Here is a 14,526-nt window from a genome sequence, read left to right as displayed (position 1 = left end):
TCAATCAATCAATCTTTATCTGTATAGCCCCAAATCACAACAAACGTTATCTCAAGATGCTTTTACAAACATAGGAGGTCTAGACCACTCTATGCCAAATTATAAAAAAGGCACAACTTCGGGAAAGGATAAGATTCAGTCTTACCCCACCTTAATCCACCATGAGCATTGCACCTCACAATATTTAGCTAGTTACAGCAGCGAGGAAAAACTTCCTTTTAATAGGCAGAAACCTTGAGCAGAACCAGACTCATGTTAGACAGACATCTGCCCCAAGTTGGGTCTGGAAAGAGGGATAAAGGAGAATAAGAAACAGAGGGAGCGGTGATAGTGATGAGACGAGTAGTAGGAGCTGTTGCCGCTGGAGTCCAGCACATCTGTATCAGCTGGAGTCTGGATCGTCCACAGCAGGAGGACGTCTATGGTAGCTCAGAGGAACATACGAGACAAGGGAGCTCAGGGACTCCAGAAAGGTCTATGGTTTGTAACTTTAATGGGACAGGCAGAGTTAAAGTAAGTGATGGGGGGGGGGGGGGGGGGGGGGGGGGGGGGGAGAGATAGGATCCCAGTGTGTCGAAGTCCCTCTCTCTGAACCAGTGGCGGAGCCACACAGTTTTGACCTGGGTGGCCAAACTGGGGCACTGCCTGTTGAAGGGTTGGCCAGGTGTGGAAAACATTTGGGGCTTACCCCAAACCTAGGAGGGTTACCTCCAATAATCACATCTATTTTAACTTCTTTTTACAAAATAATTTTAAAAATGTTACATTTTTGTAGATTTTTAACATTAAGTTTAAAAAATTTAACTCAACAGTGTCAACATTTAAATCCACTGAACTGAACTCTTTAAGGACTCTAAATGAAGATGATTGTTCAAAGTCACAGCATCAACAAAAACAATATTCAAATCCACAGAAACTACTGCCTCTGCAGCTTGCTGAAATGCAATAGCTGATGTGAATATAAGTAATGCCTCTGACATGGCAAATAGCCAATCATGTTTGAGAATTTCAGGGTGGCCACTGGGGTGGCCAATCAGTTTTCAGAGGTGGCCATGGCCACCCCTGGCCACCCCTGGCCACCCCTGGCCACCCCCTGGCTCCACCACTGCTCTGAACAGATGTTTAATCTGTGACTAACAACAGCGTTAATGGCTTTGTAGGTCACCTATCAAATCTAACTCATTGTTTTCCTTCTTTTTGGCCCCTAACAAATTCCAGTCAACATCTGGAGTCAAAACACTTTTGTTTTATTTTGAAAGTCTTAACCGGATGTCATATTTGTAAGCTTCCGGAGCTTGTCAGTAGCGTTGAGCCAGGAACCAGTTGGACAGAACCTGATTCCTGGATTGAAGTGAGGTTTATTGGAACATCGTCAGCGACTTAAAAGCCTTCCCTTGTCGTGCTGTGTTTTTACCCTGAGCCGTCCCACAGCTCACAGTGGGAGTGTTGTGGAGGAGCCACGTGTACAGGAACTGGATTCTGACAGCTCTCCTCGACTGGAACCAACGCAGGTGTTTTTATACCAGGGAGACCAGCTAACAGAAGCTAGCTGGTACGTACACTGCAGCTAGCCAACTCTTATTACCCAAGTGGTTTGAACTTCCACTTAGTGACTTCATACCTGGCAGGTTTGTCTCTTTTACTGCTTATATATCGAATATTAGATAACATGTGATGTTTTATTGCATTGTTCCTGGTGTTAGCATCTCAGCTAGCACAGCATCATGTTATTTGACTGAGGTGATGTGGTTAAAAACATAGACTGTATAGAAATAAATACAATTATAATAATATAATATACTGGTTAAAACTTTGAGTCGCATTCAAATCCCCTTTAAACTCGTAATTCAGCCATTGAACTAGCTTAAAAGTGTATAATGTGAACATAAATAACTGAGAGGAAGATGTTAAGGCTTGATAGCTAATGTATCCTGTTAAAATATTCTGTAACACGAACAACTCTATGGAAACATGGCTCTGTTACAACTGGCTGTTTTATTTATGTTGTTAAAATGACCTTTGAACTCTCAACATCTCAAGAGCTTGAACGCACCATTCAGTGTATCTGAAAGGAACAGAGCTCCAAATACAGTGGGTAGCAAAAGTCTACACAACCCTGTTAAAATGCCAGGTTTTGTGATGTAAAATAATGAGACCAAGATAAATCATGTCAGAAGTTTTTCCACCTTTAATCTGACCTATAATGTGCATAATTTAATTGGGAAAAAAAAAGAAATCCTTTAGGGGGAAGAATAAATAATAAGAAACTAAAATAATGTGGTTGCATAAGTGTACACACCCTCTTATAACTGGGGATGTGGCTGTGTTCAGAATCAACCAATCACATTCAAACTCATGACAAATAGTAGTCAGTCATAATTTAAATTAATCCAAATAAAGATCAGCTGTTCTAGGAGGATTTTCATCACATTTCCGTAGTTGCACCTTGCAGCAAAAGCCCTGGTCCACAGAGAGCTTCCAAAGCAGCAGAGGGATCTCATTGTTGAAAGGTATCAGTCAGGAGAAGGGTACAAATGCATAACCAAGGCATTAGATATACAATGGACCACAGTAAAGACAGTCATCATCAAGAGGAGAAAATATGGAACAACAGTGACATTCAGAGAACTGGACATCCCTCCAAAACTGATGAAAAGATGAGAAGAAAACTGGTCAGGGAGGCTTCCAAGAGGCCTACAGCAACATTAAAGGAGCTGCAGGGACTACATGTGACAACATCTCTCCTACTCTTCATTAAAATTCTTCTGAATTGTTCATGTGATCGGTCACATTACAGGTTGAAAAAGTTCTGACATGATTTATCTTGGTTTCATTTTCTCACATCACAAAACCTGGCATTTTAACAGGGGTGTGTAGACTTTTGCTATCCACTGTATCTGGTCTCTTAATGCCCACATGTTTTTATTCCTCCATGTTTTGTTAACTTAAGGTGTTTTTATTTTAAATGATGTAATACTTTGTGGGTCCTGCACAAACTAGTGTTAGTTATGAGGTCGACGTGAAGGGGAATTTCCAGTGGGCGTGTTCCAGAAAACTGGATTGAACTCAAAGTTGAAATAACTATTACTTTATTTCAATTCTCAGATATGGACAGTTGAAATATGTATTTTTTTCTCTTCTATTTCTTGGTAAACAAAGTAATCCTTTTTTTATTTTTAAGGTGTGTTGTAACTCAAATAAAACCACTGCACACTTTTTTTCAGCACAGTGCAAAAAAAACTAAAAATGACAGCACAAAAATACCTTGTTGGAAAATTTCAGAATTATAGAGAAATGGAAAGTGAACGATTCCCAAATGAAAGTATTAAATATTAAAACAAATAAGGTAAATCTCTTTAAATTAGGGATGTAAATATCAAGTATTTTCCGTGATCGATCTTTGGAAATGTTAACGATCAATTATCGTTTAATCATTGAAAAAATGTAAATGTTTTCCATGTCAAAAATAATGCCAAATGTGATATTTCCCCCTAAATCAAATTTTCATTCACTACACGATGTATAAAACTGACAATATTAATCAGCTACAGATCGTATTGAGGTGTTCAAAATGTTAAACACGCTGAATATTAACGTGAGGAGCAGGCTTATGACTAATCTCTGTGGACGCATGGTCATATGTGAAAACTCACACTTCAACATGTGGATTTACTGCAACAGGAGAACTGAACAGAAACATATTTTAGACTCCCAATACAAATTATGTTGAATCGATTTAAATCCACCCTTAAGGCTGATTTATACTTCTGCGTTGAATCAACGGCGTACCCTACGTCGGGGGTCCACGTAGCTCCCGTACCTATGCCGTGGCCTACGCACGTAGCTGACGTGCACCTCCTCCAAAATGTAACTCCCCGTAGAGCCGACGCGGACCGCAAGCTCTGTGATTGGTCCGCTCGGCGGCTTTGTCTTTCCCGCATTTACAACACTTCCGGGATCCCGCACATCGGCCGCACATCGGCCGCACATCGGCCGCACATCGGCCGCACATCGGCCGCACATCGGCCGCACATCGGCCGCACATCGGCCGCACATCGGCCGCACATCGGCCGTGTATTTCATCTCCTCCTCTCTATTCTTCATGTAATCATGTCTGTATGATAAACAGCAACATGTATCAGCTGTAGATTAACAGAACACACTCTGAATCTCTGTGGAAAAGTAAACGGAGATCGTAGCGGGGCAGGAAGCAGTCGACCGGCTATCAGAGAGACCGCACTGCCCTCTAGTGTTTCGGCAGAGAATTGCTGCGCGACACAGACACACCGACGCACAAGTATGTGGGGCTCAAGTCCGCATCAGCCCCTGCTGCGTAGGGGAGACGCAGAAGTATAAATCAGCCTTAAGGCTGATTTATACTTCTGCGTTGAATCAACGGCGTACCCTACGCCGGGGGTCCGCGTAGCTCCCATACCTACGCCGTGGCCTACGCACGTATGTAACTCCCCGTAGAGTCGACGCGGACCGCAAGCTCTGTGATTGGTCCGCTCGGCGGCTTTGTCTTTCCCGCATTTACAACACTTCCGGGATCCCGGACATCGGTCACACATCGGCCGTGTATTTCATCTCCTCCTCTCTATTCTTCATGTAATCATGTCTGTATGATAAACAGCAACATGTATCAGCTGTAGATTAACATAACACGCTCTGAAACTCAGGCGTTTCGGCGGAGAATTGCTGCGCGACACAGACACACCGACGCACAAGTATGTGGGGCTCATGTCCGCGTCAGCCCCTGCTGCGTAGGGGAGAAGCAGAAGTATAAATCAGCCTTTAGTGGTATCGATTTTTTACCGATTTGCGGTATATCCTTACATCCCTATAATCTACACTTGGCCTCTCAAACCTCTGCTCACACTTTCACATATCTTATTAAGTTAGGGCGGTTCTGACTGTAAAGGTGACCATCATCAGTGGCATCTGATTAGACCACTTTGAGGTCAGGAATGTGGATCATCATGAATCACAGAGGCTGAGTTCATGAACCTAGGAAGAGCAAAACTCAGCTGATGTTTGTGTCACATCTGAAGGACATGGGACATAATATTTAATCTTAAAACAAGGCTGAAGAGTGAGTGTAATGGAGAGCAATATTTATAGAAAGCAGCGATAGGGTGAACTAGGCCAGGGTGCAAAGAAATATGCAAAACATGCAAACAATAAAAACAAATCAATGATGACAGGAAATAAAGTCTTATTTGTTCTCATTTCTCCAGGCAATCATGGCTGTTTGGAGAACACTCTGGCACAGAAACTGCCTTCCTGTGACCCTGCTTTGCTGTATCCTGCTCCACACTATGGATGTTCGAGCACGGCCAGCCAACATGTCCGCCGTCAAAGACAAAGTTCCAGCAACCAAGGATGACAACGAGATCCTTCCTCCGGACCACCTGAACGGGGTGAAGATGGAGATGGATGGCCACCTCAACAAGGACTTCCACCAGGAGGTGTTCCTGGGTAAAGAGATGGAGGAGTTCGATGAAGACTCGGAGCCGCGACGGAACAGGAAGAAGCTTATTGAGATTTTCTCAAAGTAAGACTCACACTTTTGTTATTTTAAAGGTGACATATCATGCAAAATGGACTTTTTAATGGTTCTCTACCTGAAATATGTGTCCCTGGCATGTCTACAAACCCCCCGAGAATGAAAAGAATCCATTCTGCCCCTGTTCTGATTTCTCCACCTTTCTGTAAATGTGTGTGAAACGAGCCGTTTCAGACTTCAGTGTTTTTGTTACGTCACAACAATATCCGGTCTGTCACGGAGTCAGAGCTCGGAGCTTGTTCAGCCCATAGACTGTACAAAATACAACTCAACCCCTCCTCTGTTTTTCATTCCCTGCACAAATGTGTGCTAACAAGGAGCTTAGGAGGGAGGCATGCTAGGTGTAGGCTGTCTTAATAAACACAAAGGTCGGTTTTACTCCCCACGTCTGCAGATTTGAACATCTAGTGGATGATTTTTATTTTTCATGGAAAAGTGCTAGCGCTAGTTAGCATAGCCACATAGCTACATGCCATAGCCATAGACTGTAAATAAAAAGGTCGTAGCTGTAGCTGTGTACCAAGACACACGTCTACATACTGACAAATAAAACAACAAGAAACACTAAATCTGTGACCAATCCTTCAGAAAGGTCCTGCTACAGGCGCCTCTCCATCAGGATCAGATTCTGGATCAGATTCAGAGGGTTGAAGTAATGCGATCTGTGAGCAGCCGTGTATATTCAGCCAACATGTAAACATTAGATCAACGTGCTGGACAGCCTGAGGGGGCGTGGTCAGAGAGAAAACAGAGTGTTCTGAGCAGGGCTGAAGAAGAGGGTTTTTCAGGCAGACCAAAATCTGATTTCCAAGTGTTTTTTTGAGCATAAACTTTAAAGACATGTTTTGGGGACCTCTTAGATCAATATATATTGATGAAAAAAGCGTGATATGTCACCTTTAAATCTCTGCGACAAGTTTCAGCATTCCTGAACTAGACCACTTTGTCGTAGTAGCTGCCGATCAGGTTTTCAGAACCCAGCAACAGGTAAACCAAGTTCTGGTGCAAGATCTTAAATGCTAAGCACTTGAACACCAGACTAGAAAAGAGCCCTTATACCAGCTCATACTTTGATTACTGTGTTTATCACTTTTATGAGAAGTTCAGGGTGTGTTCAGTTTTGTTATCTCTTGGGTGTGTCACAGCAAGGTGATATTGCACAACACAGAATAAGAAGTGAAAAGACTTTTGTGAGAGCTCAAAATTATTCACTGGTTAACATTTTCCTCTTTGTGGAAGGAAGAAACCAGATATGCGAAAACTTAAGACCAAAAATGAGATAAAAGTTAAGTTGAAAGAGAATGTAATGAAGCCTGTGGTGGAGGATGTATCCTGATTTTATAAACTTAGTTAAGCTAACCACTTCTGCCCTCTGAAAGCACTACCCTGTAAGACCTGCATGAAAAAGATTACTGAGGTTAAAGTTTTAAATTTGTGTCAGTAAAGTTCCCCGAACAGTATCCATTACTGCAGAACTCAAAGTAGAGAAACAGGGACCCATTGTGTACTTAGAAATGGTGTAGCATGTTGTAACTTTGTATGCATGTTTTAAGAATGTTTAAGCAGCATTTTCCTCGTTGTTGGTTTGACAGAAGATACGGCCAGTGTGTTATTTAAAACCAATCCTTCTTCCTGATTTGACAAATGTATCTTTTTAGCTAAAAATCTTCTTTTAAATCTCACTAATCTTCTTTTTTTTAATTGGCTTTCACAGGATTATACAGTAATGGTAAAATATACATATATGAGCGCCTTTTGCACAGTGGCCTCAACAATGTACATATGATTAGATTTTTAAAAAGTACACAAATCCTGTAAACCTAAGACAATGTTAAACAAACACAAGTAGAGATTTTAGAACAAATATTAGCTGCATTAACATATTTGCTGATGTCGAACAGACATCATTACAAATAACAATGAGCACACGTGACTCCAGCTTCAACATCAAACATCAGGAAAAATAATAATAAATAACAGCAAAAATCATTGTGAAATCCAAATGCTAAATATAAATATAAATGTTCAACGTTAAATCCAAATGTTAAATATAAATATAAATGTTAAATATAATTCTAAATGTTAAATATAAATATAAATGTATAAATATAAATGTTAAATATAATTCTAAATGTTAAATATAAATATAAATGTTCAACGTTAAATATAAGTGTTAAATATAAATGTTCAACGTTAAATCCAAATGTTAAACATAAATATAAATGTTAAATATAATTCTAAATGTTAAATATAAATATAAATGTATAAATATAAATGTTAAATATAATTCTAAATGTTAAATATAAATGTTCAACGTTAAATCCAAATGTTAAATATAAATATAGATGTTAAATATAAATATAAATTATAAATATAAATGTTAAATACAAATATAAATGTTAAATATAAATCTGAATGTTAAATATAAATTGTTAAATATAAATATAAATGTTAAATATAAATATAAAATGCTGAATATAAATCTGAATGTTAAATATAAATATAAATGTTCAACGTTAAATCTAAATGTTAAAATTAAATCTAAACGTTAAATATAAATATAAATGTTAAATATAAATCTAAATGTTCAACGTTAAATCTAAGTGTTAAATCTAAATGTTCAACGTTAAATCCAAATGTTAAATATAAATCTAAATGTTAAATATAAATCTAAATGTTAAATATAAATCTGAATGCTAAATATAAATCTGAATGTTAAATATAAATATAAATGCTTAATATAAATCTGAATGTTAAATATAAATATAAAATGCTGAATATAAATCTGATTGTTAAATATAAATATAAATGTTCAACGTTAAATCTAAGTGTTAAATATAAATGTTCAACGTTAAATCCAAATGTTAAATATAAATCTAAATGTTAAATATAAATATAAATGCTAACTATAAATCTTAATGTTAAATATAAATCTAAATGTTAAATATAAATATAAATATAGATATAAATGTTATTTTTGGCGTGTACAACTATACAAACGGCGGCCCATAGTTTCGTTACACAATGGCACAGTCCATTATGTGAGATGGCAGCCTCTCCATGTAGTCCAGATAGGGTTGCCATATCTTAAAAAATATTTCACTCCTATTTCTCTGGCAGAAAGTTATTTTCTCTAGCAGAACACATTTATTGATTTCAAAGAGTCCAATAGGAATGTCAACATTTGATTTCCATTTTAAAGCGATTTCTGTAAGTTTGAGAGTATAACTATCTTTAAAATTAAAATTACCAAAGTTCCCCTGCAAACAAATCTGTGGATCCATTGGAAGAATTTCATCATGAATGCTAGAGATAGTATCACACATTCTCCCTTCCAAAACCGCTGAAGTTTAGAGCGCTGCCAGGTAGAGTGCAGGAATGTCCTGTAAAACAATTCTAAACTATTTCTCTTTCAAATTTTTCCTCTTTTAGAGTCGACTTCAACCGGGACAGGAGTGTAAGCGCCAAAGAGATGCAGCGCTGGATTATGGAGAAGACCGAGGAGCACTTCCAGGAGGCCATGGTGGAGAACAAGAACAGTTTCCGAGCTGTTGACCCGGACCACGACGGTGAGAGAGAACAGAAATACCCTTTTCTCATAACCTGCTGTAGAGTTTCCTGTTTGGGAAATGCTTCAACACAGTGACCCTACTTATTAACACATTTTTCAATTCATGCTTTGTCTGAAGGTCATGTGACGTGGGATGAATACCGAGTCAAATTCCTGGCCAGCAAAGGTTTCAATGAAAAGGAAATAGCTGAGAAGATAAAGAATAATGAAGACCTGAAGCTGGATGAGGAAAGTAAGTATACAACAATGTGGAATATGTCTCAGTCATTTCAAGAACATCCCAGATAATGTGCTGCAGATTTTTCATGAGACTCTGTCGTTAACCGAGTTGAACTGTCTTTGTGATTGCAGCTCAGGAAGTTTTAGAAAGCCTGAAGGACCGCTGGTTTCAGGCCGACAACCCTCCGTCTGATCAGCTGCTGAACGAGGAGGAGTTCCTCTCCTTCCTTCACCCTGAGCACAGCAGAGGCATGCTCAAATACATGGTCAAGGAGATTGTGCGAGACTTAGGTACAGTTATCTTGCTCACCTCATCATCGTCTTAACCATTAGGTTTGACCACTTGTTGGTAGAGGAAAGAAGCTGTTAACACAACACTGACATGTTACGTCCCTATAAGGGGAGTGGGCAAACAGAAGCTTGTTTACACATCCAGCAGAGATAAAGCAATATAAAAGTCACAGGATGAATTGAAGTCCAGTGTTGACTCTCCTGTCATCTCTGTTTGCGTTCCCAACCAGCCCTGAGAGTGAAATCTGTTTCCTCAGCTGCCAAATGCTCCACTTTGTTCAGCAGTGACACATCATGTCTGTAGAATGGAACTTTTGGTTAGTGTGTGGTTAGTTTTGAGTGCTTTAATCTGAACACAGCTGTTCTCTGCTTCTAAACATGCTGATTAAAGCAGAGGGAATGAACCAAACACGGTGGAATTGTAGGCTGTATGACCAAGACGAATGATCCATCACAAGCAGAAACATATTGATTATGAGGCTTGTTGAGTACTTGGTATGCTGAAGATAGCTTCATGCTTAAAGTTACTGGGTTATTCAAACATCTTCATCCTCCCTCAGTATGTACTCAACACAGCTCTGTCGATGCCTGTTAGCTTTTTGTCAGTACAAAGTGCAGTCTGTGAGGTGATCTGTAGGGAAAATGTAAAGAATAGAATCTATACAGTTTTGGATAATACCACAAAATGTTTCTAACAGACTCACAGAGCTCAAGTGTTGAAGAGGAGTTGCTTAAAAGGCCTTAAAATAGCTACAGAATAAAAGATAAAGAGCTTACAATAACATACAGTGGTGGAAAAAAGCTTTCAGACACCCTTAAAATTTTACACAATCTAAAATATTGTCATGAAATATTTGTGGAAAAATCTTTTTTGTTTCAAGCATTAGACAGACATAAAAAAAAATACAAATTATATTGTTTTTGTTTATTGTTTACAAGAAAAACTAACAGAGCTAAATTCTTGACAGTTTCAATAAGTCAGTTCTCAACATCGCGGTATCAAAGTCAACAAATAACAGAGAATGTGTTCAAAACTGAACAAAAAATAAATAAACCTGGCTGTGACTGCAGTAAAAGAAATGAGTGATTCTCAATGCAGTATTTGGGGTGTCTGAAAAACTTTTTTCCACCACTCTAAGACACAAGTCAAAGATGAAAACTTCACAGTACAGTCTCAAAATGTCACTTGTATGTCCTGTACATACAGCAAAATATTTTTTTAAACTACCAGGTCATCATCAACATATTTCCTGAAACATGAGATCACACTTTTATCACATCTGTTTCAGATTAATTTGCACATTTCATGACAAAAGGCCATGACTCTTAGATTTCCATTAAAACGCTCCACCAGCACCAACCGCCTCCACTGCCCTCGCACCATGGGAGACCGGGCTTTTTCCTCTGCTGCCCAGTGATTGTGGAATGCTCTCCCCGACCACCTGAGATCACCACAGACCACTGAATCTTTTAAAAGGGACTAAAAACGCTCAGAGGGCATTTCCCTAGTTTTATTTCCCTGGTTTTATCCATAGTTTTTATCTGACCTTCAACAGTGTTTTTAACAAGTGTCTGCATTTTACTGTTTGTTTTTAACCCTGTTTTTACTCTTACTGTCCTTTTATTATGCCCTGTAGCACTTTGAGATTTGCTCCAAATGTAAAGTGCGTGATAAATAAAATACATTATTATTATTAAAACATAATGGAACATAACAATTTGGTTATAATCAGTACTTCTTGTGTTTTATTGGCAACAGTCTGATTAGTATCTAGAATAAACATCCTAAGAATCCCTGACCTTCCAGCTCCTCCATGTTGATAAAAGAACCGCTCTGTGTGAAGTCTCTAACAGATGCAGGGTAAAAAAACCTCAATGTTTGTTGTTCTTTGTTTGCAGACCAGGATGGTGATAAGAAACTGACACTGTCAGAGTTCATCTCTCTTCCCGTGGGCACTGTGGAGAACCAGCAGGCTCAGGACATCGATGATGACTGGGTGAGAGAGAGGAAGAAGGAGTTCGAGGAAGTCATTGATGCTGACCGTGACGGCATCGTTACCATGGAGGAACTGGAGGTCAGTAAAAACAACAAAATGTTGAAGTTATACTGTAACGGTTTCTTGCTAAAGCCACTTATTCAATTTTACTTTATATGTAAAGCTCCTGTGAGGAGTTTTTATCTGGTTATGAAACAGAGAATGATTTTGATGCCTCCTTTATGAGCTTCAAAAGCAAACCAGACGAGCATAATGACTGACTGTTTCTATTGCCATTTTTAAAGCCACTCTAATGACACCGCTGGGTGGGTGTCGGACATAACCATTTATAGCATGCAAAGAAACTAACTTTAAGCAAAACTTTTAATATAGAGTGAAACATTTGACTCTTTTATTTTGTCAGAAAACACCACCTTTAAATGTACATGACAAAATCAGCAAAGTAAGGTTGTGTCCACAGGGGGCGCCAGAATCAACTAAAATCAAAACATCTTCACAGCAGCTTCAATTTGTCTGAAGTTTTGTTCTCAGTTAGTCCTGACTGTGAGAATATTTCAACATAGTCATGAAGAAGAGTCATTATATGAAACTAATTTTAACTGTGTTCCTCTGGCTTGGCCAACAGGAGTACATGGACCCAATGAACGAGCACAACGCCTTGAATGAGGCCAAGCAGATGATCGCCGTCGCAGATGAAAACCAGAATCATAACTTGGAGCTGGATGAGATCCTCAAATACAGCGAATACTTCACGGGAAGCAAGCTCATGGACTACGCCAGAAATGTTCACGAGGAGTTCTGAAGAAGTCCCCCCCTACGTCCTACATGTGCTTCAGGGACAAGCCTGAGAGGGGCAACCCAGTGATAGGATGATCTAGTGTGCAATCTTGTGTTTAAAAAGCCTAGCCTCAACGGCCTCTTTCACCGCTGACTAAAATTTACACCCTTCCACCTTTCCCTTTTAGTCCCAGATCGTCTGCCTGTTCAACATCAACATGGTCTGCCTTTGTGTGTGCCACTTATTGGACTTTAAAATGTTGGACTTTCCAAGATTTCAAAGGCACCACGACACCCCTAAATTTTCTTGTGTTAAATTGTGAAATGTGTGTATATGAGGAATATAATCATGCCTACTTGTTCCAGTTGCAGTGGTGAGAGAGACTGCACATGCTAGGTGAGATTTTTGTTCTGCAGAATGTTTTGTAGCTGGTGTTTCTGTATAGTGTAAATATTGTCACAGACTAAGGCCTCCAACAGAGAAGAATAAATACAGTGCTGCTGAAAGGAAGAACCCTGAACTGTAAAACATTCAGCTATGAACAAAGTTTTAAATACCACTCAACTCCCTCAAATTCAAAAGGGGATTTAGTCACTTGTAGCGTCCGATTCCATCAAAGGTTACATCCGTCCTTTCACTTCAAACAGGGTATTGACTTTGTAAAAAAACACAATATAATAATAACAGAAATAGCTTTTACTTTTACAGTAATCTCTTTGTAGCAGATGATCATAACTTGGAGTATAAATGCTTAAATGTGGTGAGAGATTAATATATGATGCGTTTATTGTTATATTGAAGGAAAAGCACAGGTGTCTCTGATAACACGAACAGTAATAAACTTTGAAATTGGAAGTAGTTTCACTCGTGTCAGCCTGAAACGTTGTCATTGACTAAAAGCACATCTAGTTCATGCTCTTGTAAAATTGTGGAGAATAATTATTTATTTGATGAAGGAATTTTGAACCATCTGCATCTTTCATCATCACACAGGTTTGTGCTTATTTCAGCACTACTGAAATAAGGAGGCTGACTTTGTTGTGGTGTCTCAGTTCACTCTGTCATATTTTGGGTTAAATTATTGAATGCACTGGGTTAATTTGTAAAAATCCACCTGTATCTTGTTGAAAATGCATGAACCAACGATTATTTTTGTCGACAGTTTCAGAGACCTGTGGTGTGTTTTTGGATCCTGCTGCAGGCTTCTCTGTCCTCGCCCTGTTTGGATTGTAATATAAGATTTATGATGACAGAATGTTACACAGCTTTATATGATGTATTGCAAATATACTGCTAAACAATAAATATTTCTTATAAATAGTACCTGTGTTTGAAGACTGTGTTGAACTCTGCTGATCGATCATCTACTTGGCAAATATTTTTTGAAAGGACATAAAAAAATGCACAGCAAATATTGGGATAAAAGTAAGTAGAAGAAATATATGAAATGTTTTTACATTAAATTTAACATGCTCAATGCTGACAAAGCCCACTTGTAGATGTTGAGCAGGTTGTTTTGTTTCAATGTTAAATTTCAGGGGGCATAACCTAATCACCAATGCTAAACATAGCCCTACTCCAACCCTAAGCATAACCCTTGCCATATTCATAACACTAACCCTAATCAACTCTCATCCTAATCATGATCATAACCCTAACACCTTTGAAGACCCTAACCATAATCCTAATCCTAACCCTAATCATAACCCTAACCTTAATCATAACTCTAACTCTAACCCTAACCGTAACCCTAATCATGACCCTAACCCTAATCATAACCCTAACCCTAATCATAACCCTAACCGTAACCCTAATCATGACCCTAACCCTAATCATAACCCTAACCCTAATCATAACCCTAACCGTAACCCTAATCATGACCCTAACCTTAATCATAACCCTAACCCTAATCATGACCCTAACCTTAATCATAACCCTAACCCTAATAATAACCCTAACCCTAACCCTAATCCTAACCCTAACCCTAACCCTAACCCTAACCCTAACCCTAATCCTAACCCTAATCCTAACCCTAACCCTAATCATAACCCTAACCCTAACCCTAATCATAACCCTAACCCTAATCCTAATCCTAACCCTAACC

At 38.9% G+C, this 14,526-nt stretch overlaps 1 protein-coding gene across 2 annotated transcripts; it reads left to right on the top strand.

The window, feature by feature from the left end:
• The first annotated feature begins 1,280 nt into the window (after window positions 1-1,280).
• Window positions 1,281-13,745, top strand: sdf4 (stromal cell derived factor 4). Of its 2 annotated transcripts, none has more exons than XM_034696028.1 (7): window positions 1,281-1,552; window positions 5,238-5,554; window positions 8,999-9,135; window positions 9,256-9,369; window positions 9,489-9,647; window positions 11,547-11,722; window positions 12,270-13,745. In XM_034696028.1, exons 2-7 carry the CDS (start codon window positions 5,244-5,246, stop codon window positions 12,444-12,446), a joined length of 1,074 nt encoding a protein of 357 aa, XP_034551919.1. In that variant the 5' UTR covers window positions 1,281-1,552; window positions 5,238-5,243; the 3' UTR covers window positions 12,447-13,745. The 2 variants fall into 2 exon arrangements, with proteins under 2 accessions (XP_034551919.1, XP_034551920.1); XM_034696029.1 differs by having other exon boundaries at window positions 1,281-1,628.
• Window positions 13,746-14,526: the final 781 nt, after the last annotated feature.

This window comes from Notolabrus celidotus, chromosome 11 (genome assembly GCF_009762535.1).
Source record: "Notolabrus celidotus isolate fNotCel1 chromosome 11, fNotCel1.pri, whole genome shotgun sequence".
Classification (NCBI taxonomy): domain Eukaryota; kingdom Metazoa; phylum Chordata; class Actinopteri; order Labriformes; family Labridae; genus Notolabrus; species Notolabrus celidotus.
Note: the sequence above shows the minus strand (reverse complement) of the source record. Positions and strands in the feature narration are given on the sequence as shown.

Coding starts and splice junctions, on each gene's coding strand:
- sdf4 (XM_034696028.1), top strand. CDS start 5,244: ATGGCTGTTTGGAGAACACTCTGGCACAGAAACTGCCTTCCTGTGACC. Junction 9,648..11,546: donor GGAGATTGTGCGAGACTTAG/GTACAGTTATCT, acceptor CTTTGTTTGCAG/ACCAGGATGGTGATAAGAAA. Junction 11,723..12,269: donor TTACCATGGAGGAACTGGAG/GTCAGTAAAAAC, acceptor CTTGGCCAACAG/GAGTACATGGACCCAATGAA.